The sequence below is a fragment of the Xiphias gladius genome, chromosome 6 (genome assembly GCF_016859285.1).
Source record: "Xiphias gladius isolate SHS-SW01 ecotype Sanya breed wild chromosome 6, ASM1685928v1, whole genome shotgun sequence".
In the NCBI taxonomy this organism is placed as follows: domain Eukaryota; kingdom Metazoa; phylum Chordata; class Actinopteri; order Istiophoriformes; family Xiphiidae; genus Xiphias; species Xiphias gladius.
In genome coordinates, this window is record NC_053405.1 from 8,665,781 (window position 1) to 8,686,825 (window position 21,045).

At 44.1% G+C, this 21,045-nt stretch overlaps 1 protein-coding gene, 42 non-coding genes and 8 pseudogenes across 46 annotated transcripts; 50 read left to right on the forward strand and 1 right to left on the reverse strand.

The window, feature by feature from the left end:
- Positions 1 to 24: 24 nt before the first annotated feature.
- On the forward strand, positions 25 to 139 carry LOC120791456. Its single transcript, XR_005707686.1, has one exon. It is a non-coding gene; the product is annotated as a 5S ribosomal RNA (ribosomal RNA).
- Positions 140 to 336: 197 nt separating this feature from the next.
- Positions 337 to 455, forward strand: LOC120791424. Its single transcript, XR_005707654.1, has one exon. It is a non-coding gene; the product is annotated as a 5S ribosomal RNA (ribosomal RNA).
- A 197-nt stretch (positions 456 to 652) lies between these two features.
- On the forward strand, positions 653 to 771 carry LOC120791454. The gene has a single exon (XR_005707684.1). It is a non-coding gene; the product is annotated as a 5S ribosomal RNA (ribosomal RNA).
- A 229-nt stretch (positions 772 to 1,000) lies between these two features.
- Positions 1,001 to 1,109, forward strand: LOC120791392 (annotated as a pseudogene).
- Positions 1,110 to 1,306: 197 nt separating this feature from the next.
- Positions 1,307 to 1,423, forward strand: LOC120791451. The gene has a single exon (XR_005707680.1). It is a non-coding gene; the product is annotated as a 5S ribosomal RNA (ribosomal RNA).
- A 198-nt stretch (positions 1,424 to 1,621) lies between these two features.
- Positions 1,622 to 1,740, forward strand: LOC120791432. The gene has a single exon (XR_005707662.1). It is a non-coding gene; the product is annotated as a 5S ribosomal RNA (ribosomal RNA).
- Positions 1,741 to 1,937: 197 nt separating this feature from the next.
- On the forward strand, positions 1,938 to 2,056 carry LOC120791453. The gene has a single exon (XR_005707683.1). It is a non-coding gene; the product is annotated as a 5S ribosomal RNA (ribosomal RNA).
- Positions 2,057 to 2,288: 232 nt separating this feature from the next.
- LOC120791440 lies at positions 2,289 to 2,407 on the forward strand. The gene has a single exon (XR_005707670.1). It is a non-coding gene; the product is annotated as a 5S ribosomal RNA (ribosomal RNA).
- A 197-nt stretch (positions 2,408 to 2,604) lies between these two features.
- On the forward strand, positions 2,605 to 2,723 carry LOC120791388. The gene has a single exon (XR_005707627.1). It is a non-coding gene; the product is annotated as a 5S ribosomal RNA (ribosomal RNA).
- A 196-nt stretch (positions 2,724 to 2,919) lies between these two features.
- LOC120791393 lies at positions 2,920 to 3,028 on the forward strand (annotated as a pseudogene).
- Positions 3,029 to 3,225: 197 nt separating this feature from the next.
- LOC120791427 lies at positions 3,226 to 3,344 on the forward strand. Its single transcript, XR_005707657.1, has one exon. It is a non-coding gene; the product is annotated as a 5S ribosomal RNA (ribosomal RNA).
- Positions 3,345 to 3,576: 232 nt separating this feature from the next.
- LOC120791452 lies at positions 3,577 to 3,695 on the forward strand. Its single transcript, XR_005707682.1, has one exon. It is a non-coding gene; the product is annotated as a 5S ribosomal RNA (ribosomal RNA).
- Positions 3,696 to 3,892: 197 nt separating this feature from the next.
- LOC120791395 lies at positions 3,893 to 4,001 on the forward strand (annotated as a pseudogene).
- A 196-nt stretch (positions 4,002 to 4,197) lies between these two features.
- LOC120791428 lies at positions 4,198 to 4,316 on the forward strand. The gene has a single exon (XR_005707658.1). It is a non-coding gene; the product is annotated as a 5S ribosomal RNA (ribosomal RNA).
- Positions 4,317 to 4,513: 197 nt separating this feature from the next.
- Positions 4,514 to 4,632, forward strand: LOC120791425. Its single transcript, XR_005707655.1, has one exon. It is a non-coding gene; the product is annotated as a 5S ribosomal RNA (ribosomal RNA).
- Positions 4,633 to 4,828: 196 nt separating this feature from the next.
- LOC120791426 lies at positions 4,829 to 4,947 on the forward strand. The gene has a single exon (XR_005707656.1). It is a non-coding gene; the product is annotated as a 5S ribosomal RNA (ribosomal RNA).
- Positions 4,948 to 5,179: 232 nt separating this feature from the next.
- LOC120791439 lies at positions 5,180 to 5,296 on the forward strand. The gene has a single exon (XR_005707669.1). It is a non-coding gene; the product is annotated as a 5S ribosomal RNA (ribosomal RNA).
- Positions 5,297 to 5,493: 197 nt separating this feature from the next.
- Positions 5,494 to 5,609, forward strand: LOC120791389 (annotated as a pseudogene).
- Positions 5,610 to 5,825: 216 nt separating this feature from the next.
- LOC120791416 lies at positions 5,826 to 5,944 on the forward strand. The gene has a single exon (XR_005707646.1). It is a non-coding gene; the product is annotated as a 5S ribosomal RNA (ribosomal RNA).
- A 196-nt stretch (positions 5,945 to 6,140) lies between these two features.
- LOC120791435 lies at positions 6,141 to 6,259 on the forward strand. The gene has a single exon (XR_005707665.1). It is a non-coding gene; the product is annotated as a 5S ribosomal RNA (ribosomal RNA).
- Positions 6,260 to 6,456: 197 nt separating this feature from the next.
- Positions 6,457 to 6,575, forward strand: LOC120791419. Its single transcript, XR_005707649.1, has one exon. It is a non-coding gene; the product is annotated as a 5S ribosomal RNA (ribosomal RNA).
- A 197-nt stretch (positions 6,576 to 6,772) lies between these two features.
- On the forward strand, positions 6,773 to 6,891 carry LOC120791431. The gene has a single exon (XR_005707661.1). It is a non-coding gene; the product is annotated as a 5S ribosomal RNA (ribosomal RNA).
- Positions 6,892 to 7,123: 232 nt separating this feature from the next.
- LOC120791417 lies at positions 7,124 to 7,242 on the forward strand. Its single transcript, XR_005707647.1, has one exon. It is a non-coding gene; the product is annotated as a 5S ribosomal RNA (ribosomal RNA).
- Positions 7,243 to 7,760: 518 nt separating this feature from the next.
- LOC120791441 lies at positions 7,761 to 7,877 on the forward strand. Its single transcript, XR_005707671.1, has one exon. It is a non-coding gene; the product is annotated as a 5S ribosomal RNA (ribosomal RNA).
- Positions 7,878 to 8,074: 197 nt separating this feature from the next.
- On the forward strand, positions 8,075 to 8,193 carry LOC120791421. Its single transcript, XR_005707651.1, has one exon. It is a non-coding gene; the product is annotated as a 5S ribosomal RNA (ribosomal RNA).
- Positions 8,194 to 8,390: 197 nt separating this feature from the next.
- On the forward strand, positions 8,391 to 8,509 carry LOC120791445. Its single transcript, XR_005707675.1, has one exon. It is a non-coding gene; the product is annotated as a 5S ribosomal RNA (ribosomal RNA).
- Positions 8,510 to 8,728: 219 nt separating this feature from the next.
- Positions 8,729 to 8,847, forward strand: LOC120791394. Its single transcript, XR_005707628.1, has one exon. It is a non-coding gene; the product is annotated as a 5S ribosomal RNA (ribosomal RNA).
- A 197-nt stretch (positions 8,848 to 9,044) lies between these two features.
- Positions 9,045 to 9,163, forward strand: LOC120791447. The gene has a single exon (XR_005707676.1). It is a non-coding gene; the product is annotated as a 5S ribosomal RNA (ribosomal RNA).
- A 229-nt stretch (positions 9,164 to 9,392) lies between these two features.
- On the forward strand, positions 9,393 to 9,509 carry LOC120791442. Its single transcript, XR_005707672.1, has one exon. It is a non-coding gene; the product is annotated as a 5S ribosomal RNA (ribosomal RNA).
- Positions 9,510 to 9,705: 196 nt separating this feature from the next.
- Positions 9,706 to 9,814, forward strand: LOC120791396 (annotated as a pseudogene).
- Positions 9,815 to 10,010: 196 nt separating this feature from the next.
- LOC120791430 lies at positions 10,011 to 10,129 on the forward strand. The gene has a single exon (XR_005707660.1). It is a non-coding gene; the product is annotated as a 5S ribosomal RNA (ribosomal RNA).
- A 198-nt stretch (positions 10,130 to 10,327) lies between these two features.
- LOC120791449 lies at positions 10,328 to 10,444 on the forward strand. Its single transcript, XR_005707678.1, has one exon. It is a non-coding gene; the product is annotated as a 5S ribosomal RNA (ribosomal RNA).
- A 230-nt stretch (positions 10,445 to 10,674) lies between these two features.
- On the forward strand, positions 10,675 to 10,793 carry LOC120791405. The gene has a single exon (XR_005707635.1). It is a non-coding gene; the product is annotated as a 5S ribosomal RNA (ribosomal RNA).
- A 197-nt stretch (positions 10,794 to 10,990) lies between these two features.
- LOC120791444 lies at positions 10,991 to 11,107 on the forward strand. Its single transcript, XR_005707674.1, has one exon. It is a non-coding gene; the product is annotated as a 5S ribosomal RNA (ribosomal RNA).
- A 197-nt stretch (positions 11,108 to 11,304) lies between these two features.
- Positions 11,305 to 11,420, forward strand: LOC120791390 (annotated as a pseudogene).
- A 232-nt stretch (positions 11,421 to 11,652) lies between these two features.
- Positions 11,653 to 11,771, forward strand: LOC120791410. The gene has a single exon (XR_005707640.1). It is a non-coding gene; the product is annotated as a 5S ribosomal RNA (ribosomal RNA).
- A 197-nt stretch (positions 11,772 to 11,968) lies between these two features.
- Positions 11,969 to 12,087, forward strand: LOC120791418. Its single transcript, XR_005707648.1, has one exon. It is a non-coding gene; the product is annotated as a 5S ribosomal RNA (ribosomal RNA).
- A 197-nt stretch (positions 12,088 to 12,284) lies between these two features.
- Positions 12,285 to 12,403, forward strand: LOC120791448. The gene has a single exon (XR_005707677.1). It is a non-coding gene; the product is annotated as a 5S ribosomal RNA (ribosomal RNA).
- Positions 12,404 to 12,615: 212 nt separating this feature from the next.
- LOC120791411 lies at positions 12,616 to 12,734 on the forward strand. The gene has a single exon (XR_005707641.1). It is a non-coding gene; the product is annotated as a 5S ribosomal RNA (ribosomal RNA).
- Positions 12,735 to 12,932: 198 nt separating this feature from the next.
- Positions 12,933 to 13,041, forward strand: LOC120791397 (annotated as a pseudogene).
- Positions 13,042 to 13,238: 197 nt separating this feature from the next.
- LOC120791434 lies at positions 13,239 to 13,357 on the forward strand. The gene has a single exon (XR_005707664.1). It is a non-coding gene; the product is annotated as a 5S ribosomal RNA (ribosomal RNA).
- A 232-nt stretch (positions 13,358 to 13,589) lies between these two features.
- Positions 13,590 to 13,708, forward strand: LOC120791412. Its single transcript, XR_005707642.1, has one exon. It is a non-coding gene; the product is annotated as a 5S ribosomal RNA (ribosomal RNA).
- Positions 13,709 to 13,905: 197 nt separating this feature from the next.
- Positions 13,906 to 14,024, forward strand: LOC120791436. Its single transcript, XR_005707666.1, has one exon. It is a non-coding gene; the product is annotated as a 5S ribosomal RNA (ribosomal RNA).
- A 193-nt stretch (positions 14,025 to 14,217) lies between these two features.
- LOC120791458 lies at positions 14,218 to 14,336 on the forward strand (annotated as a pseudogene).
- A 196-nt stretch (positions 14,337 to 14,532) lies between these two features.
- LOC120791422 lies at positions 14,533 to 14,651 on the forward strand. Its single transcript, XR_005707652.1, has one exon. It is a non-coding gene; the product is annotated as a 5S ribosomal RNA (ribosomal RNA).
- A 197-nt stretch (positions 14,652 to 14,848) lies between these two features.
- Positions 14,849 to 14,965, forward strand: LOC120791443. Its single transcript, XR_005707673.1, has one exon. It is a non-coding gene; the product is annotated as a 5S ribosomal RNA (ribosomal RNA).
- A 197-nt stretch (positions 14,966 to 15,162) lies between these two features.
- Positions 15,163 to 15,279, forward strand: LOC120791450. Its single transcript, XR_005707679.1, has one exon. It is a non-coding gene; the product is annotated as a 5S ribosomal RNA (ribosomal RNA).
- A 196-nt stretch (positions 15,280 to 15,475) lies between these two features.
- On the forward strand, positions 15,476 to 15,594 carry LOC120791423. Its single transcript, XR_005707653.1, has one exon. It is a non-coding gene; the product is annotated as a 5S ribosomal RNA (ribosomal RNA).
- A 232-nt stretch (positions 15,595 to 15,826) lies between these two features.
- LOC120791413 lies at positions 15,827 to 15,945 on the forward strand. Its single transcript, XR_005707643.1, has one exon. It is a non-coding gene; the product is annotated as a 5S ribosomal RNA (ribosomal RNA).
- Positions 15,946 to 16,142: 197 nt separating this feature from the next.
- LOC120791414 lies at positions 16,143 to 16,261 on the forward strand. The gene has a single exon (XR_005707644.1). It is a non-coding gene; the product is annotated as a 5S ribosomal RNA (ribosomal RNA).
- Positions 16,262 to 16,376: 115 nt separating this feature from the next.
- On the reverse strand, positions 16,377 to 20,934 carry pars2 (prolyl-tRNA synthetase 2, mitochondrial). 4 transcript variants are annotated; one of them, XM_040129630.1, is made up of 5 exons: positions 19,940 to 20,073; positions 19,781 to 19,871; positions 19,315 to 19,657; positions 18,424 to 18,669; positions 16,377 to 18,336 (listed from the first exon to the last, which is right to left on the reverse strand). In XM_040129630.1, exons 1-5 carry the CDS (start codon positions 20,070 to 20,072, stop codon positions 17,455 to 17,457), a joined length of 1,695 nt encoding a protein of 564 aa, XP_039985564.1. In that variant the 5' UTR covers position 20,073; the 3' UTR covers positions 16,377 to 17,454. The 4 variants fall into 4 exon arrangements, with proteins under 4 accessions (XP_039985564.1, XP_039985565.1, XP_039985567.1 ...); XM_040129631.1 differs by having other exon boundaries at positions 19,781 to 20,073; XM_040129633.1 differs by lacking the exons at positions 19,781 to 19,871; positions 19,940 to 20,073 and adding an exon at positions 20,729 to 20,934 and having other exon boundaries at positions 16,378 to 18,336; positions 19,315 to 19,654.
- Positions 20,935 to 21,045: the final 111 nt, after the last annotated feature.

Genomic DNA, 21,045 nt, shown 5'->3' on the forward strand with positions numbered 1-21,045 from the left:
CCTATGTTATTGAGCAGTGTGTTTGCTTACGGCCATACCACCCTGAGCCCGATCTCGTCTGATCTCGGAAGCTAAGCAGGATAGGGCCTGGTTAGTACTTGGATGGGAGACCGCCTGGGAATACCAGGTGCTGTAAGCTTTTTACTTGACTTGACATCCAGAAGCAGACACTGTTGCTACTTCTGGGGAGACATTTTGAAAGAGCAGGAAGTCTTCTTACTCATTGGAAAAAAAAGAGAGTCAGTCAGAACACATTTATTTAAATGAAAATCTTCTACAATTGCACTGTCAAGTCCCTACTCCGCTATAAAACCTATGTTATTGAGCAGTGTGTTTGCTTACGGCCATACCACCCTGAGCGTACCCGATCTCGTCTGATCTCGGAAGCAAAGCAGGATAGGGCCTGGTTAGTACTTGGATGGGAGACCGCCTGGGAATACCAGGTGCTGTAAGCTTTTTACTTGACTTGACATCCAGAAGCAGACACTGTTGCTACTTCTGGGGAGACATTTTGAAAGAGCAGGAAGTCTTCTTACTCATTGGAAAAAAAAGAGAGTCAGTCAGAACACATTTATTTAAATGAAAATCTTCTACATATCCACTGTCAAATCCCTACTCCGCTATAAAACATATGTTTGTGAGTAATATGTTTGCTTACGGCCATACCACCCTGAGCGTACCCGATCTCGTCTGATCTCGGAAGGTAAGGAGGATAGGGCCTGGTTAGTACTTGGATGGGAGACCGCCTGGGAATACCAGGTGCTGTAGGCATTTTTCAACTGGCGCTTTACAACTAGCGGAGAAAAGTGCTGCTCCTTCTGAGGAGACAGATTCTACGTAGCACGGAGTCTACTTATTCACCAGTAAATACGGAGAAGGTGCAGACGGAAGTTATTAAGGATAGTCAGTCAACACACATTTATTTAAAGGATAATCTTCTACATATCCACTTTCAAATCCCTACTCCGCTATAAAACCTATGTTATTGAGCAGTGTGTTTGCTTACGGCCATACCACCCTGAGCTCGTCTGATCTCGGAAGCAAAGCAGAATAGGGCCTGGTTAGTACTTGGATGGGAGACCGCCTGGGAATACCAGGTGCTGTAAGCTTTTTACTTGACTTGACATCCAGAAGCAGACACTGTTGCTACTTCTGGGGAGACATTTTGAAAGAGCAGGAAGTCTTCTTACTCATTGGAAAAAAAAGAGAGTCAGTCAGAACACATTTATTTAAATGAAAATCTTCTACATATCCACCTTCAAATCCCTACTCCGCTATAAAACCTATGTTATTGAACAGTGTGTTTGCTTACGGCCATACCACCCTGAGCGCCTGATCTCGTCTGATCTCGGAAGCTAAGCAGGATAGGGCCTGGTTAGTACTTGGATGGGAGACCGCCTGGGAATACCAGGTGCTGTAAGCTTTTTACTTGACTTAACATCGGAGAAAAGTGTTGCTACTTCTGAGGAGACATTTTGAAAGAGCAGGAAGTCTTCTTATTCATTGGTAAAAAAAAGAAAGATAGTCAGTCAACACACATTTATTTAAAGGATAATCTTCTACATATCCACTGTCAAATCCCTACTCCGCTATAAAACCTATGTTATTGAGCAGTGTGTTTGCTTACGGCCATACCACCCTGAGCGCGCCTGATCTCGTCTGATCTCGGAAGCAAAGCAGGATAGGGCCTGGTTAGTACTTGGATGGGAGACCGCCTGGGAATACCAGGTGCTGTAAGCTTTTTACTTGACTTGACATCCAGAAGCAGACACTGTTGCTACTTCTGGGGAGACATTTTGAAAGAGCAGGAAGTCTTCTTACTCATTGGAAAAAAAAGAGAGTCAGTCAGAACACATTTATTTAAATGAAAATCTTCTACATATCCACCTTCAAATCCCTACTCCGCTATAAAACCTATGTTATTGAGCAGTGTGTTTGCTTACGGCCATACCACCCTGAGCGCGCCCGATCTCGTCTGATCTAGGAAGCTAAGCAGGATAGGGCCTGGTTAGTACTTGGATGGGAGACCGCCTGGGAATACCAGGTGCTGTAGGCATTTTTCAACTGCGTGCGCTTTACAACTAGCGGAGAAAAGTGCTGCTCCTTCTGAGGAGACAGATTCTACGTAGCACGGAGTCTACTTATTCACCAGTAAATACGGAGAAGGTGCAGACGGAAGTTATTAAGGATAGTCAGTCAACACACATTTATTTAAAGGATAATCTTCTACATATCCACTTTCAAATCCCTACTCCGCTATAAAAGATATGTTATTGAGCAGTGTGTTTGCTTACGGCCATACCACCCTGAGCGCGCCCGATCTCGTCTGATCTCGGAAGCTAAGCAGGATAGGGCCTGGTTAGTACTTGGATGGGAGACCGCCTGGGAATACCAGGTGCTGTAAGCTCTTTACTTGACTTGTCATCCAGACGCAGACACTGTTGCTACTTCTGCAGAGACATTTTGAAACAGCAGGAAGTCTTCTTACTCATTGGAAAAAAAAGAGAGTCAATCAGAACACATTTATTTAAATGAAAATCTTCTACATATCCACCTTCAAATCCCTACTCCGCTATAAAACCTATGTTATTGAGTAGTGTGTTTGCTTACGGCCATACCACCCTGAGCGCGCCCGATCTCGTCTGAACTCGGAAGCTAAGCAGGATAGGGCCTGGTTAGTACTTGGATGGGAGACCGCCTGGGAATACCAGGTGCTGTAAGCTTTTTACTTGACTTAACATCCAGAAGCAGACACTGTTGCTACTTCTGGGGAGACATTTTGAAAGAGCAGGAAGTCTTCTTACTCATTGGAAAAAAAAGAGAGTCAGTCAGAACACATTTATTAAATGAAAATCTTCTACAATTGCACTGTCAAATCCCTACTCCGCTATAAAACCTATGTTATTGAGCAGTGTGTTTGCTTACGGCCATACCACCCTGAGCTCGTCTGATCTCGGAAGCAAAGCAGAATAGGGCCTGGTTAGTACTTGGATGGGAGACCGCCTGGGAATACCAGGTGCTGTAAGCTTTTTACTTGACTTGACATCCAGAAGCAGACACTGTTGCTACTTCTGGGGAGACATTTTGAAAGAGCAGGAAGTCTTCTTACTCATTGGAAAAAAAAGAGAGTCAGTCAGAACACATTTATTTAAATGAAAATCTTCTACATATCCACTGTCAAATCCCTACTCCGCTATAAAACCTATGTTATTGAGTAGTGTGTTTGCTTACGGCCATACCACCCTGAGCGTGCCCGATCTCGTCTGATCTCGGAAGCTAAGCAGGATAGGGCCTGGTTAGTACTTGGATGGGAGACCGCCTGGGAATACCAGGTGCTGTAGGCATTTTTCAACTGCGTGCGTTTTACAACTAGCGGAGAAAAGTGCTGCTCCTTCTGAGGAGACAGATTCTACGTAGCACGGAGTCTACTTATTCACCAGTAAATACGGAGAAGGTGCAGACGGAAGGTATTAAAGATAGTCAGTCAACACACATTTATTTAAAGGATAATCTTCTACATATCCACTGTCAAATCCCTACTCCGCTATAAAACCTATGTTATTGAGCAGTGTGTTTGCTTACGGCCATACCACCCTGAGCGCGCCCGATCTCGTCTGATCTCGGAAGCTAAGCAGGATAGGGCCTGGTTAGTACTTGGATGGGAGACCGCCTGGGAATACCAGGTGCTGTAAGCTTTTTACTTGACTTGACATCCAGAAGCAGACACTGTTGCTACTTCTGGGGAGACATTTTGAAAGAGCAGGAAGTCTTCTTACTCATTGGAAAAAAAAGAGAGTCAGTCAGAACACATTTATTTAAATGAAAATCTTCTACAATTGCACTGTCAAATCCCTACTCCGCTATAAAACCTATGTTATTGAGCAGTGTGTTTGCTTACGGCCATACCACCCTGAGCTCGTCTGATCTCGGAAGCAAAGCAGAATAGGGCCTGGTTAGTACTTGGATGGGAGACCGCCTGGGAATACCAGGTGCTGTAAGCTTTTACTTGACTTGACATCCAGAAGCAGACACTGTTGCTACTTCTGGGGAGACATTTTGAAAGAGCAGGAAGTCTTCTTACTCATTGGAAAAAAAAGAGAGTCAGTCAGAACACATTTATTTAAATGAAAATCTTCTACATATCCACTGTCAAATCCCTACTCCGCTATAAAACCTATGTTATTGAGCAGTGTGTTTGCTTACGGCCATACCACCCTGAGCGTGCCTGATCTCGTCTGATCTCGGAAGCTAAGCAGGATAGGGCCTGGTTAGTACTTGGATGGGAGACCGCCTGGGAATACCAGGTGCTGTAAGCTCTTTACTTGACTTGTCATCCAGACGCAGACACTGTTGCTACTTCTGCGGAGACATTTTGAAAGAGCAGGAAGTCTTCTTACTCATTGGAAAAAAAAGAGAGTCAGTCAGAACACATTTATTTAAATGAAAATCTTCTACATATCCACTGTCAAATCCCTACTCCGCTATAAAACCTATGTTATTGAGCAGTGTGTTTGCTTACGGCCATACCACCCTGAGCGTACCCGATCTCGTCTGATCTCGGAAGCAAAGCAGGATAGGGCCTGGTTAGTACTTGGATGGGAGACCGCCTGGGAATACCAGGTGCTGTAAGCTTTTACTTGACTTGACATCCAGAAGCAGACACTGTTGCTACTTCTGGGGAGACATTTTGAAAGAGCAGGAAGTCTTCTTACTCATTGGAAAAAAAAGAGAGTCAGTCAGAACACATTTATTTAAATGAAAATCTTCTACATATCCACTGTCAAATCCCTACTCCGCTATAAAACCTATGTTATTGAGTAGTGTGTTTGCTTACGGCCATACCACCCTGAGCACGCCCGATCTCGTCTGATCTCGGAAGCTAAGCAGGATAGGGCCTGGTTAGTACTTGGATGGGAGACCGCCTGGGAATACCAGGTGCTGTAGGCATTTTTCAACTGCGTGCGCTTTTACAACTAGCGGAGAAAAGTGCTGCTCCTTCTGAGGAGACAGATTCTGAAAGCACAGAGTCTACTTATTCACCAGTAAATACGGAGAAGGTGCAGACGGAAGTTATTAATGATAGTCAGTCAACACACATTTATTTAAAGGATAATCTTCTACATATCCACTTTCAAATCCCTACTCCGCTATAAAAGATATGTTATTGAGCAGTGTGTTTGCTTACGGCCATACCACCCTGAGCGCCCGATCTCGTCTGATCTCGGAAGCTAAGCAGGATAGGGCCTGGTTAGTACTTGGATGGGAGACCGCCTGGGAATACCAGGTGCTGTAAGCTTTTTACTTGACTTGACATCCAGAAGCAGACACTGTTGCTACTTCTGCAGAGACATTTTGAAAGAGCAGGAAGTCTTCTTACTCATTGGAAAAAAAAGAGAGTCAGTCAGAACACATTTATTTAAATGAAAATCTTCTACATATCCACTGTCAAATCCCTACTCCGCTATAAAACCTATGTTATTGAGTAGTGTGTTTGCTTACGGCCATACCACCCTGAGCGCCGATCTCGTCTGATCTCGGAAGTAAAGCAGAATAGGGCCTGGTTAGTACTTGGATGGGAGACCGCCTGGGAATACCAGGTGCTGTAGGCATTTTTACTTGACTTTACAACTAGAAGCGGAGAAAAGTGCTGCTCCTTCTGAGGAGACAGATTCTAAGAGCAGGGAGTCTACTTATTCACCAGTAAATACGGAGAAGGAAGTTAAAGATAGTCAGTCAACACACATTTATTTAAAGGATAATCTTCTACATATCCACTGTCAAATCCCTACTCCGCTATAAAACCTATGTTATTGAGCAGTGTGTTTGCTTACGGCCATACCACCCTGAGCGTACCCGATCTCGTCTGATCTCGGAAGCTAAGCAGGATAGGGCCTGGTTAGTACTTGGATGGGAGACCGCCTGGGAATACCAGGTGCTGTAAGCTTTTACTTGACTTGACATCCAGAAGCAGACACTGTTGCTACTTCTGGGGAGACATTTTGAAAGAGCAGGAAGTCTTCTTACTCATTGGAAAAAAAAGAGAGTCAGTCAGAACACATTTATTTAAATGAAAATCTTCTACAATTGCACTGTCAAATCCCTACTCCGCTATAAAACCTATGTTATTGAGCAGTGTGTTTGCTTACGGCCATACCACCCTGAGCGTACCCGATCTCGTCTGATCTCGGAAGCAAAGCAGGAACGGGCCTGGTTAGTACTTGGATGGGAGACCGCCTGGGAATACCAGGTGCTGTAAGCTTTTTACTTGACTTGACATCCAGAAGCAGACACTGTTGCTACTTCTGGGGAGACATTTTGAAAGAGCAGGAAGTCTTCTTACTCATTGGAAAAAAAAGAGAGTCAGTCAGAACACATTTATTTAAATGAAAATCTTCTACATATCCACTGTCAAATCCCTACTCCGCTATAAAACCTATGTTATTGAGTAGTGTGTTTGCTTACGGCCATACCACCCTGAGCACGCCCGATCTCGTCTGATCTCGGAAGCTAAGCAGGATAGGGCCTGGTTAGTACTTGGATGGGAGACCGCCTGGGAATACCAGGTGCTGTAAGCTTTTTACTTGACTTGACATCCAGAAGCAGACACTGTTGCTACTTCTGGGGAGACATTTTGAAAGAGCAGGAAGTCTTCTTACTCATTGGAAAAAAAAGAGAGTCAGTCAGAACACATTTATTTAAATGAAAATCTTCTACATATCCACCTTCAAATCCCTACTCCGCTATAAAACCTATGTTATTGAACAGTGTGTTTGCTTACGGCCATACCACCCTGAGCGCGCCTGATCTCGTCTGATCTCGGAAGCTAAGCAGGATAGGGCCTGGTTAGTACTTGGATGGGAGACCGCCTGGGAATACCAGGTGCTGTAGGCATTTTTCAACTGCGTGCGCTTTACAACTAGCGGAGAAAAGTGCTGCTCCTTCTGAGGAGACAGATTCTACGTAGCACGGAGTCTACTTATTCACCAGTAAATACGGAGAAGGTGCAGACGGAAGTTATTAAGGATAGTCAGTCAACACACATTTATTTAAAGGATAATCTTCTACATATCCACTTTCAAATCCCTACTCCGCTATAAAAGATATGTTATTGAGCAGTGTGTTTGCTTACGGCCATACCACCCTGAGCGTACCCGATCTCGTCTGATCTCGGAAGCTAAGCAGGATAGGGCCTGGTTAGTACTTGGATGGGAGACCGCCTGGGAATACCAGGTGCTGTAAGCTCTTTACTTGACTTGACATCCAGACGCAGACACTGTTGCTACTTCTGGGGAGACATTTTGAAAGAGCAGGAAGTCTTCTTACTCATTGGAAAAAAAAGAGAGTCAGTCAGAACACATTTATTTAAATGAAAATCTTCTACATATCCACCTTCAAATCCCTACTCCGCTATAAAACCTATGTTATTTTTACCATCCCACCCTGGATCTCGTCTGATCTCGGAAGCTAAGCAGGATAGGGCCTGGTTAGTACTTGGATGGGAGACCGCCTGGGAATACCAGGTGCTGTAGGCACTTTTCACTTGCATGCTTTACAACTAGCGAGAAAAGTGCTGCTCCTTCTGAGGAGACAGATTCTACGAGCAGGGAGTCTACTTATTCACCAGTAAATACGGAAAAGGTGCAGACGGAAGTATTATGATAGTCAGTCAACACACACATTTATTTAAAGGATAATCTTCTACATATCCACTTTCAAATCCCTACTCCGCTATAAAAGATATGTTATTGAGCAGTGTGTTTGCTTACGGCCATACCACCCTGAGCGCCCGATCTCGTCTGATCTCGGAAGCTAAGCAGGATAGGGCCTGGTTAGTACTTGGATGGGAGACCGCCTGGGAATACCAGGTGCTGTAAGCTCTTTACTTGACTTGACATCCAGAAGCAGACACTGTTGCTACTTCTGCAGAGACATTTTGAAAGAGCAGGAAGTCTTCTTACTCATTGGAAAAAAAAGAGAGTCAGTCAGAACACATTTATTTAAATGAAAATCTTCTACATATCCACTGTCAAATCCCTACTCCGCTATAAAACCTATGTTATTGAGTAGTGTGTTTGCTTACGGCCATACCACCCTGAGCGCGCCTGATCTCGTCTGATCTCGGAAGCTAAGCAGGATAGGGCCTGGTTAGTACTTGGATGGGAGACCGCCTGGGAATACCAGGTGCTGTAAGCTTTTTACTTGACTTGACATCCAGAAGCAGACACTGTTGCTACTTCTGTGGAGACATTTTGAAAGAGCAGGAAGTCTTCTTACTCATTGGAAAAAAAAGAGAGTCAGTCAGAACACATTTATTTAAATGAAAATCTTCTACATATCCACTTTCAAATCCCTACTCCGCTATAAAAGATATGTTATTGAGCAGTGTGTTTGCTTACGGCCATACCACCCTGAGCGCGCCAGATCTCGTCTGATCTCGGAAGCTAAGCAGGATAGGGCCTGGTTAGTACTTGGATGGGAGACCGCCTGGGAATACCAGGTGCTGTAGGCATTTTTCAACTTGCGCTTTAACTAGCGGAGAAAAGTGCTGCTACTTCTGAGGAGACAGATTGAAAGAGCAGGGAGTCTACTTATTCACCAGTAAATCGGAGAAGGTGCAGACGGAAAAAGATAGTCAGTCAACACACATTTATTTAAATGATAATCTTCTACATATCCACCTTCAAATCCCTACTCCGCTATAAAACCTATGTTATTGAGCAGTGTGTTTGCTTACGGCCATACCACCCTGAGCGCGCCCGATCTCGTCTGATCTCGGAAGCTAAGCAGGATAGGGCCTGGTTAGTACTTGGATGGGAGACCGCCTGGGAATACCAGGTGCTGTAAGCTCTTTACTTGACTTGACATCCAGAAGCAGACACTGTTGCTACTTCTGGGGAGACATTTTGAAAGAGCAGGAAGTCTTCTTACTCATTGGAAAAAAAAGAGAGTCAGTCAGAACACATTTATTTAAATGAAAATCTTCTACATATCCACCTTCAAATCCCTACTCCGCTATAAAACATATGTTTGTGAGTAATATGTTTGCTTACGGCCATACCACCCTGAGCGTACCCGATCTCGTCTGATCTCGGAAGCAAAGCAGGAACGGGCCTGGTTAGTACTTGGATGGGAGACCGCCTGGGAATACCAGGTGCTGTAGGCATTTTTCAACTTGCGTTTCACAACTAGCGGAGAAAAGTGCTGCTCCTTCTGAGGAGACAGATTCTACGTAGCACGGAGTCTACTTATTCATCAGTAAATACGGAGAAGGTGCAGACGGAAGGTATTAAAGATAGTCAGTCAACACACATTTATTTAAAGGATAATCTTCTACATATCCACTGTCAAATCCCTACTCCGCTATAAAACCTATGTTATTGAGCAGTGTGTTTGCTTACGGCCATACCACCCTGAGCGCCCGATCTCGTCTGATCTCGGAAGCTAAGCAGGATAGGGCCTGGTTAGTACTTGGATGGGAGACCGCCTGGGAATACCAGGTGCTGTAAGCTTTTTACTTGACTTGACATCCAGAAGCAGACACTGTTGCTACTTCTGCGGAGACATTTTGAAAGAGCAGGAAGTCTTCTTACTCATTGGAAAAAAAAGAGAGTCAGTCAGAACACATTTATTAAATGAAAATCTTCTACAATTGCACTGTCAAATCCCTACTCCGCTATAAAACCTATGTTATTGAGCAGTGTGTTTGCTTACGGCCATACCACCCTGAGCTCGTCTGATCTCGGAAGCAAAGCAGAATAGGGCCTGGTTAGTACTTGGATGGGAGACCGCCTGGGAATACCAGGTGCTGTAAGCTTTTTACTTGACTTGACATCCAGAAGCAGACACTGTTGCTACTTCTGGGGAGACATTTTGAAAGAGCAGGAAGTCTTCTTACTCATTGGAAAAAAAGAGAGTCAGTCAGAACACATTTATTTAAATGAAAATCTTCTACATATCCACTGTCAAATCCCTACTCCGCTATAAAACCTATTTTATTGAGTAGTGTGTTTGCTTACGGCCATACCACCCTGAGCGTGCCTGATCTCGTCTGATCTCGGAAGCTAAGCAGGATAGGGCCTGGTTAGTACTTGGATGGGAGACCGCCTGGGAATACCAGGTGCTGTAAGCTTTTTACTTGACTTAACATCCAGAAGCATACACTGTTGCTACTTCTGCGGAGACATTTTGAAAGAGCAGGAAGTCTTCTTACTCATTGGAAAAAAAAAGAGAGTCAGTCAGAACACATTTATTTAAATGAAAATCTTCTACATATCCACTGTCAAATCCCTACTCCGCTATAAAACCTATGTTATTGAACAGTGTGTTTGCTTACGGCCATACCACCCTGAGCGCCCGATCTCGTCTGATCTCGGAAGCTAAGCAGGATAGGGCCTGGTTAGTACTTGGATGGGAGACCGCCTGGGAATACCAGGTGCTGTAGGCATTTTTCAACTTGACTTGACACAACTAGCGGAGAAAAGTGCTGCTCCTTCTGAGGAGACAGATTCTGAAAGAGCACGGAGTCTACTTATTCATCAGTAAATACGGAGAAGGTGCAGACGGAAGTTATTAAGATAGTCAGTCAACACACATTTATTTAAAGGATAATCTTCTACATATCCACTTTCAAATCCCTACTCCGCTATAAAAGATATGTTATTGAGCAGTGTGTTTGCTTACGGCCATACCACCCTGAGCGCGCCCGATCTCGTCTGATCTCGGAAGCTAAGCAGGATAGGGCCTGGTTAGTACTTGGATGGGAGACCGCCTGGGAATACCAGGTGCTGTAAGCTCTTTACTTGACTTGTCATCCAGACGCAGACACTGTTGCTACTTCTGCAGAGACATTTTGAAAGAGCAGGAAGTCTTCTTACTCATTGGAAAAAAAAGAGAGTCAGTCAGAACACATTTATTTAAATGAAAATCTTCTACATATCCACCTTCAAATCCCTACTCCGCTATAAAACCTATGTTATTGAGTAGTGTGTTTGCTTACGGCCATACCACCCTGAGCGCCTGATCTCGTCTGATCTCAGAAGCTAAGCAGGATAGGGCCTGGTTAGTACTTGGATGGGAGACCGCCTGGGAATACCAGGTGCTGTAAGCTTTTTACTTGACTTGACATCCAGAAGCAGACACTGTTGCTACTTCTGGGGAGACATTTTGAAAGAGCAGGAAGTCTTCTTACTCATTGGAAAAAAAAGAGAGTCAATCAGAACACATTTATTTAAATGAAAATCTTCTACATATCCACTGTCAAATCCCTACTCCGCTATAAAACCTATGTTATTGAACAGTGTGTTTGCTTACGGCCATACCACCCTGAGCGCCGATCTCGTCTGATCTAGGAAGCTAAGCAGGATAGGGCCTGGTTAGTACTTGGATGGGAGACCGCCTGGGAATACCAGGTGCTGTAGGCATTTTTCAACTGCGTGCGCTTTACAACTAGCGGAGAAAAGTGCTGCTCCTTCTGAGGAGACAGATTCTACGTAGCACGGAGTCTACTTATTCACCAGTAAATACGGAGAAGGTGCAGACGGAAGTTATTAAGGATAGTCAGTCAACACACATTTATTTAAAGGATAATCTTCTACATATCCACTTTCAAATCCCTACTCCGCTATAAAAGATATGTTATTGAGCAGTGTGTTTGCTTACGGCCATACCACCCTGAGCGCGCCCGATCTCGTCTGATCTCGGAAGCTAAGCAGGATAGGGCCTGGTTAGTACTTGGATGGGAGACCGCCTGGGAATACCAGGTGCTGTAAGCTCTTTACTTGACTTGTCATCCAGACGCAGACACTGTTGCTACTTCTGCAGAGACATTTTGAAACAGCAGGAAGTCTTCTTACTCATTGGAAAAAAAAGAGAGTCAATCAGAACACATTTATTTAAATGAAAATCTTCTACATATCCACCTTCAAATCCCTACTCCGCTATAAAACCTATGTTATTGAGTAGTGTGTTTGCTTACGGCCATACCACCCTGAGCGCGCCCGATCTCGTCTGAACTCGGAAGCTAAGCAGGATAGGGCCTGGTTAGTACTTGGATGGGAGACCGCCTGGGAATACCAGGTGCTGTAAGCTTTTTACTTGACTTAACATCCAGAAGCAGACACTGTTGCTACTTCTGGGGAGACATTTTGAAAGAGCAGGAAGTCTTCTTACTCATTGGAAAAAAAAGAGAGTCAGTCAGAACACATTTATTTAAATGAAAATCTTCTACAATTGCACTGTCAAGTCCCTACTCCGCTATAAAACATATGTTTGTGAGTAATATGTTTGCTTACGGCCATACCACCCTGAGCGTACCCGATCTCGTCTGATCTCGGAAGCAAAGCAGGAACGGGCCTGGTTAGTACTTGGATGGGAGACCGCCTGGGAATACCAGGTGCTGTAGGCATTTTTCAACTTGACTTTTAACTAGCGGAGAAAAGTGCTGCTACTTCTGAGGAGACAGATTCTAAGAGCAGGGAGTCTACTTATTCACCAGTAAATACGGAGAAAAGTTAAAGATAGTCAGTCAACACACATTTATTTAAAGGATAATCTTCTACATATCCACTGTCAAATCCCTACTCCGCTATAAAACCTATGTTATTGAGCAGTGTGTTTGCTTACGGCCATACCACCCTGAGCGCGCCCGATCTCGTCTGATCTCGGAAGCTAAGCAGGATAGGGCCTGGTTAGTACTTGGATGGGAGACCGCCTGGGAATACCAGGTGCTGTAAGCTTTTTACTTGACTTGACATCCAGAAGCAGACACTGTTGCTACTTCTGCGGAGACATTTTGAAAGAGCAGGAAGTCTTCTTACTCATTGGAAAAAAAAAGAGAGTCAGTCAGAACACATTTATTTAAATGAAAATCTTCTACATATCCACTGTCAAATCCCTACTCCGCTATAAAACCTATGTTATTGAGCAGTGTGTTTGCTTACGGCCATACCACCCTGAGCTCGTCTGATCTCGGAAGCAAAGCAGAATAGGGCCTGGTTAGTACTTGGATGGGAGACCGCCTGGGAATACCAGGTGCTGTAAGCTTTTTACTTGACTTGACATCCAGAAGCAGACACTGTTGCTACTTCTGGGGAGACATTTTGAAAGAGCAGGAAGTCTTCTTACTCATTGGAAAAAAAAGAGAGTCAGTCAGAACACATTTATTTAAATGAAAATCTTCTACAATTGCACTGTCAAGTCCCTACTCCGCTATAAAACATATGTTTGTGAGTAATATGTTTGCTTACGGCCATACCACCCTGAGCGTACCCGATCTCGTCTGATCTCGGAAGCAAAGCAGGATAGGGCCTGGTTAGTACTTGGATGGGAGACCGCCTGGGAATACCAGGTGCTGTAGGCATTTTTCAACTGCGTGCGTTTTACAACTAGCGGAGAAAAGTGCTGCTCCTTCTGAGGAGACAGATTCTACGTAGCACGGAGTCTACTTATTCATCAGTAAATACGGAGAAGGTGCAGACGGAAGTTATTAAGGATAGTCAGTCAACACACATTTATTTAAAGGATAATCTTCTACATATCCACTTTCAAATCCCTACTCCGCTATAAAAGATATGTTATTGAGCAGTGTGTTTGCTTACGGCCATACCACCCTGAGCGCGCCCGATCTCGTCTGATCTCGGAAGCTAAGCAGGATAGGGCCTGGTTAGTACTTGGATGGGAGACCGCCTGGGAATACCAGGTGCTGTAAGCTCTTTACTTGACTTGTCATCCAGACGCAGACACTGTTGCTACTTCTGCAGAGACATTTTGAAACAGCAGGAAGTCTTCTTACTCATTGGAAAAAAAAGAGAGTCAGTCAGAACACATTTATTTAAATGAAAATCTTCTACAATTGCACTGTCAAATCCCTACTCCGCTATAAAACCTATGTTATTGAGCAGTGTGTTTGCTTACGGCCATACCACCCTGAGCGTACCCGATCTCGTCTGATCTCGGAAGCAAAGCAGGAACGGGCCTGGTTAGTACTTGGATGGGAGACCGCCTGGGAATACCAGGTGCTGTAAGCTTTTTACTTGACTTGACATCCAGAAGCAGACACTGTTGCTACTTCTGGGGAGACATTTTGAAAGAGCAGGAAGTCTTCTTACTCATTGGAAAAAAAAGAGAGTCAGTCAGAACACATTTATTTAAATGAAAATCTTCTACATATCCACTGTCAAATCCCTACTCCGCTATAAAACCTATGTTATTGAGCAGTGTGCTTACGGCCATACCACCCTGAGCGCCCGATGATCTGTCTGATCTCGGAAGCTAAGCAGGATAGGGCCTGGTTAGTACTTGGATGGGAGACCGCCTGGGAATACCAGGTGCTGTAAGCTTTTACTTGACTTGACATCCAGAAGCAGACACTGTTGCTACTTCTGGGGAGACATTTTGAAAGAGCAGGAAGTCTTCTTACTCATTGGAAAAAAAAGAGAGTCAGTCAGAACACATTTATTTAAATGAAAATCTTCTACATATCCACTGTCAAATCCCTACTCCGCTATAAAACCTATGTTATTGAGCAGTGTGTTTGCTTACGGCCATACCACCCTGAGCGCGCCTGATCTCGTCTGATCTCGGAAGCTAAGCAGGATAGGGCCTGGTTAGTACTTGGATGGGAGACCGCCTGGGAATACCAGGTGCTGTAAGCTTTTTACTTGACTTGACATCCAGAAGCAGACACTGTTGCTACTTCTGCGGAGACATTTTGAAAGAGCAGGAAGTCTTCTTACTCATTGGAAAAAAAAGAGAGTCAATCAGAACACATTTATTTAAATGAAAATCTTCTACATATCCACCTTCAAATCCCTACTCCGCTATAAAACCTATGTTATTGAGTAGTGTGTTTGCTTACGGCCATACCACCCTGAGCGCCCGATCTCGTCTGATCTCGGAAGCTAAGCAGGATAGGGCCTGGTTAGTACTTGGATGGGAGACCGCCTGGGAATACCAGGTGCTGTAAGCTTTTTACTTGACTTAACATCCAGAAGCAGACACTGTTGCTACTTCTGGGGAGACATTTTGAAAGAGCAGGAAGTCTTCTTACTCATTGGAAAAAAAAGAGAGTCAGTCAGAACACATTTATTTAAATGAAAATCTTCTACAATTGCACTGTCAAGTCCCTACTCCGCTATAAAACCTATGTTATTGAGTAGTGTGTTTGCTTACGGCCATACCACCCTGAGCGCCCGATCTCGTCTGATCTCGGAAGCAAAGCAGGATAGGGCCTGGTTAGTACTTGGATGGGAGACCGCCTGGGAATACCAGGTGCTGTAAGCTTTTACTTGACTTGACATCCAGAAGCAGACACTGTTGCTACTTCTGGGGAGACATTTTGAAAGAGCAGGAAGTCTTCTTACTCATTGGAAAAAAAAGAGAGTCAGTCAGAACACATTTATTTAAATGAAAATCTTCTACATTTCCACTGTCAAGACCCTACTCCGCTATAAAACATATGTTTGTGAGTAATATGTTTGCTTACGGCCATACCACCCTGAGCGTACCCGATCTCGTCTGATCTCGGAAGCTAAGCAGGATAGGGCCTGGTTAGTACTTGGATGGGAGACCGCCTGGGAATACCAGGTGCTGTAGGCATTTTTCAACTGCGTGCGCTTTACAACTAGCGGAGAAAAGTGCTGCTCCTTCTGAGGAGACAGATTCTACGTAGCACGGAGTCTACTTATTCACCAGTAAATACGGAGAAGGTGCAGACGGAAGTTATTAAGGATAGTCAGTCAACACACATTTATTTAAAGGATAATCTTCTACATATCCACTTTCAAATCCCTACTCCGCTATAAAAGATATGTTATTGAGCAGTGTGTTTGCTTACGGCCATACCACCCTGAGCGCGCCCGATCTCGTCTGATCTCGGAAGCTAAGCAGGATAGGGCCTGGTTAGTACTTGGATGGGAGACCGCCTGGGAATACCAGGTGCTGTAAGCTCTTTACTTGACTTGACATCCAGAAGCAGACACTGTTGCTACTTCTGCGGAGACATTTTGAAAAAGCAGATAGTCTTCTTACTCATTGGAAAAAAAAGAGAGTCAGTCAGAACACATTTATTTAAATGAAAATCTTCTACATATCCACTGTCAAATCCCTACTCCGCTATAAAACCTATGTTATTGAGCAGTGTGTTTGCTTACGGCCATACCACCCTGAGCGCGCCCGATCTCGTCTGATCTCGGAAGCTAAGCAGGATAGGGCCTGGTTAGTACTTGGATGGGAGACCGCCTGGGAATACCAGGTGCTGTAAGCTTTTTACTTGACTTGACTTGACATCCAGAAGCCGACACTGCTGCTACTTGAGGAGACAGATTTGAAAAAGCAGATAGTCTTCTTACTCATTGGAAAAAAAAGAGAGTCAGTCAGAACACATTTATTTAAATGAAAATCTTCTACAATTGCACTGTCAAATCCCTACTCCGCTATAAAGAGGAGGTACAGAAATACATCCTGAAATCATTATAGGAATAAATGAATATTTTCGATGTCAAAAAAAAACAGAACAAAATGAATAAAAGTTTGCTCAAGAGGACGCAACTTCTCATCTTACACCTCACTGTAGCTTGTTCCATTACTCACCGCAATATTCAAACTGATCCACGGTCCAAAAAGGCTGAAAATGACTCGTCTTGTTTTGTAGGCGCATTTTGTATAGCTTAGTAACTAGTATGTATTTACTTGTAATGTAAACAGTTTTATATTGAAGTTGTAGAACTTTAGCTTCAGATTTTAATTTTCTTTACCACTGGAAACAGTAATTTTGATCATGAGGTGGTGTTGGAAAGTACATTTTAAGGTAATTGCCCTTTATTAAATGTATTTGTACTTTAAAATTTTTACAAATTAAAGAGAGAAATGTACCTTTTACCTTAATTTGACAGCTACATTTTAAGATTTTACAGACAAATCATTAAATTAAAATGTGATATATTGTTACGAAGGAACCAAGTAGTTAAAATTAACTGTGACCAGCAACATGGTGATTTCCTGACTAATATTAAATTACATACAACACGGCTAGCCTGCGTAATGAGCTTTTATTTTTGAAAATATTTTGTACATATTGTTAATATTGCAACTTTTACTTAAGTAAAGGAACTGAGTACCTCTTCCACCAATGGAAATATGGTCATTTTATTTTTTGCTTCCCGGACTTTCATGAAATGTTTGTATTTACAGCATTTACCAAATGCCAGGATTTAGTTCTACTATGGCAGCATTTGTATGTTACACACAACGGCAAATGGTCATTATTTCTTTTCACATTTGTGAACCTGTTTTCATTGGCATGGGAACATGAAAGGCCACAAAACAGTAAAACTTTTATCTTCTTTTCGCACCACCTCACTGATTGCATCACACACATTTTCCTTACTACACAGAACATACAAACATTAAATAAAAACATTTATTTCCCCTTTCCACATTTCCAAAACTGTATGTGATTCAAACCGTTTCCACTCTTCCCAGTAGATCTAACAGTCCAGCTTTACTGAGAAATACTGTCTCGCCTGTCTGCTGACAGATTACCTCAAACCTGGGTGATTCCTCTAAAGCGCCCTGCCCTACTACAATAACAAATGGGTAGCCCAGTCTGCTGGCATCTTTCAGCCTCTTTCCAACAGTCATCTGTGTACGGTCATCAAGAACCACTTCACCTCTCAAATATGGCAGAGTCTCCTCCAAAGTGTGAACAAGGTCATCAGCTAAGACTGCCACCTCATCCACTTTACTTCCCTTCTTTGGCGGTAAAACACAAACCTGGTAAGGGGCAAGAAGCCCTGGCCAGTGGATCCCCTCCTCTGTTGACATCACCTCAATGGCTGCAGCAAGAATACGGGTTACTCCAAGACCATAGCAGCCCATTTCAACGATACTAGACTTGTTCTGGGCATTGCTGAAGGAGGCATTGAATACTTGAGAGTACTTTTTCCCCAGGTAAAAGGTGTGGCCGACCTCTATGCCCTTTGACTCTGCCAGTGTGCCAGTTTTACACTGTGGGCAGTCAGTTCTGTCTGATGACATGGTCTCTACATTAGCAGAGAAGGAGCAGTTCCCACAGACCAGGAGTCGGTCCTCGCCAATGTCTGCCGGCAGCTGGAACTCGTGGGAGAGTTTTCCGCCGATATTTCCTGTGTCTGCCTGCACCTGAACGCAACGCAGGCCCAGCCGGGCAAATAGCCGCGTGTATGCTTGGCACACAGATTCATACGTCTGGTAAGCTGCTTCTTCACTCACATCAAATGAGTACATGTCCTTCATGTAGAACTCCCTCCCTCGGAGAAGACCAAACTTTGGCTTTGGCTCATCCCTGAATTTGCGGGTAATCTGTTTTTATACAAAAGAAATCATAATGTAAAAAGGCAGCTTATTGCAATAAAATACGCTGATGACACTAACAGACTGAAAGCTGACCTGATAAAGAAGCAAAGGGAGTTGTCTGTAGGAGAGAGTCGCCTGGTGAGCAACCAGAGTCGTCACTGCCTCCTCATGCGTGGGACCCAAACAGTAGTCAACTCCGTGGCGGTCTTTCAGACGGAACAGCTCCTTTCCCATCAAGTCCCAGCGCTCACTGGTTTTCCAGAGATCAGCCGAGCACAAACTGGGCATGTCCAGCTTCTGCCCACCGATACCCTGCATCTCTTGGTCAATCACTCTCACCTGTTGATTAAAGACAGCAGGTATTACATTTTACTGAACCACAATGAGAACATATACACTCGTCCTTTCGTCCTACTTCCTAGTTACAAGGGGCCATAAACAGACATGCTTTGTTTGAAAGGGTCAGCAGCCAAACAGTTTGGGTACCTCTGCTCTTATTTGTAGTCATGAATGACTGTCAGACATATCGTGAGATCCTATTAAGCCTGTCATAAACCAAATTACCGTATGAATATGGCTTGTTTTTTAATCTTTTTATTCGGATCCCTGTTGGCTTCCCTAAAGTAGTTGCCAGTCTTCTGAATAAATGAGCAACCATTTAAAAAATTATTATTAAGTATTAATGAAAGCTAGAATGGCATCAAAATACGATCCACAAAATGAACAGTAATAAATAGAAATTATGCATCAAAAATAAACTTTCCAAAAGGAAAAAAAATACTAAATATAATAATATACATCAGTATGATTCATTAGTTTCTGAATCGGTTTGTTTTCTTTTTACGATCCGTCTCATGTTGTGGGGTCACATATCAGAAGACGCTCTATAGAGAGCCATCTTTGTGGACATGGCAGCATTAGACGACCTATGGTTATTTACTTGACCTATATCATTCCTATAACAAAATAAACACGTTGTCTCACCAGCTTCTCCATGGAGCGCACCGTGGCAGGAAGGTAGTAGTAACACCCTGGGCTGGATGGGTGGATGAGCCCGGCCTGCTGCATGAGCCTTTGGCTCTTACAGGTCATCTCTCCTTGCAGCCGGCTCTCCTGTCCAACATTGCGCAGGTTTGACGGCTGGTAGAGACGTGACACCAGGAGTTTGGGTCTGATATGTCTGGAGTGAGCTGAGGCAGGAACGGTGGTGTGCTCGGCACAGCCTGAATGGTTTCTCTTTGGAAGATTCAGGGTTCTGTAGAGGCGCTGGAAGACTCTTGGCCAAACTTGATGCATGGCAGGCGCCATGGACGGTCCAGATGTACTGCTATTACAGAAAATAGATGAAACCAGAGCCGTGCAATAAATCCTACCCACATTAAGATTATAATGTTCAGTTTCTGTTGAAACTGTTTGAGAGAGGTGATAAATCAATAAATTTTACTCTTACCTCATGGTAAATGGGGTGGACAAAATATTAGAAACACCCCTCGGTATGATACACCACAATTCAACAGCACCACTTACTACACGCTGAAGTACCAATGAACTTGAATCAACACTTCTCTAAAACAGTTTGGAAAAAAAAACTGAACGTTAAAACCTTCACGAAGGCAGGATTTAACTTCGGTGTCCCTAATAAACTGTAGACTGGGTGTACATATCCTCGAGTTTTGGACTGTTGATCGCACAAAAGATCTTTTAAGACATCGTCTTGGGCTAAGGGAAAATGGGAAGGGCATTCTTGTCGAAACGATTATTCAATGAATTGCAAAAATAATTGACACAATTAATCAGCAATGCACATAATGGTTTGTTGCAGTCCTAAAATCAGTGCTGCAAGGTCAAGAAACGCATTTACTCCACTACTGTACTTAAATACAAATATGACGTACTGTACTTGAGTTTTTCCTGCACTGCGTTTCAGAGCGAAATATTCTACTTCATGCACCTTTAACACGGTGAACTAGGCCATTTTACACTTTTATACAGAAGTAGGCTTTTAATGCCTTTACTTATACTGGGGTATTTTCCTATTCAGATATGACTACTACATTTACTGAAGTGAAGGGTCCGAATGCCTCTTACCACAGAGACAAACGCACGTTATCAACAGTGAGCGGTAACTTATAGGAAATGCATGCAACTACAGGGCAGGTGAGGCCAAGGTCGTCACAGCTCGGCGATTTTCCCCGAGAGGTACTTAGCTGAGTCCAGTTATGCACGGAAGTACTGAATGACCGCAGTGGATTCGGAGCTGTGTCTGAGAATGTAGACACCGGTCCAGAGAAGCGTGTTTCGCGGCTCCCGCCCCGACGGCCGGTTCGCGTAGCTAAGGGTTAGCTTCCTCGGCTAGCACACGACAGCGCACGCGCACGCCGAAGCAGCGCGGACTCACCTTGCGGTCGATACCCCGCGTCTGTTGTCCCCCGAGCGTGTTATCTGAGCAGGCAGGTCCAAAGTGGCATTTTTTTTTTTTTTTTTACAAAAGCGGACGACCTGCGAAACGACGACGGATCCCTCCCCGGCCCCTGCTCCGTGCCGCGCAGGGAGACTCGTCGGCGCGAGGTCACATCGCCACTTGCAGGACTGGAGGGTAAAGGGTCGGTTACGCCGCGGACTACGGCGCGAGCCCCGTCTCCTCGCGCCGAGATGTTCGCAGTTCGGAAAATGGAGCGGGCCGAGTTCGCTTCCTTTTCGCCACGTATCAGTGGA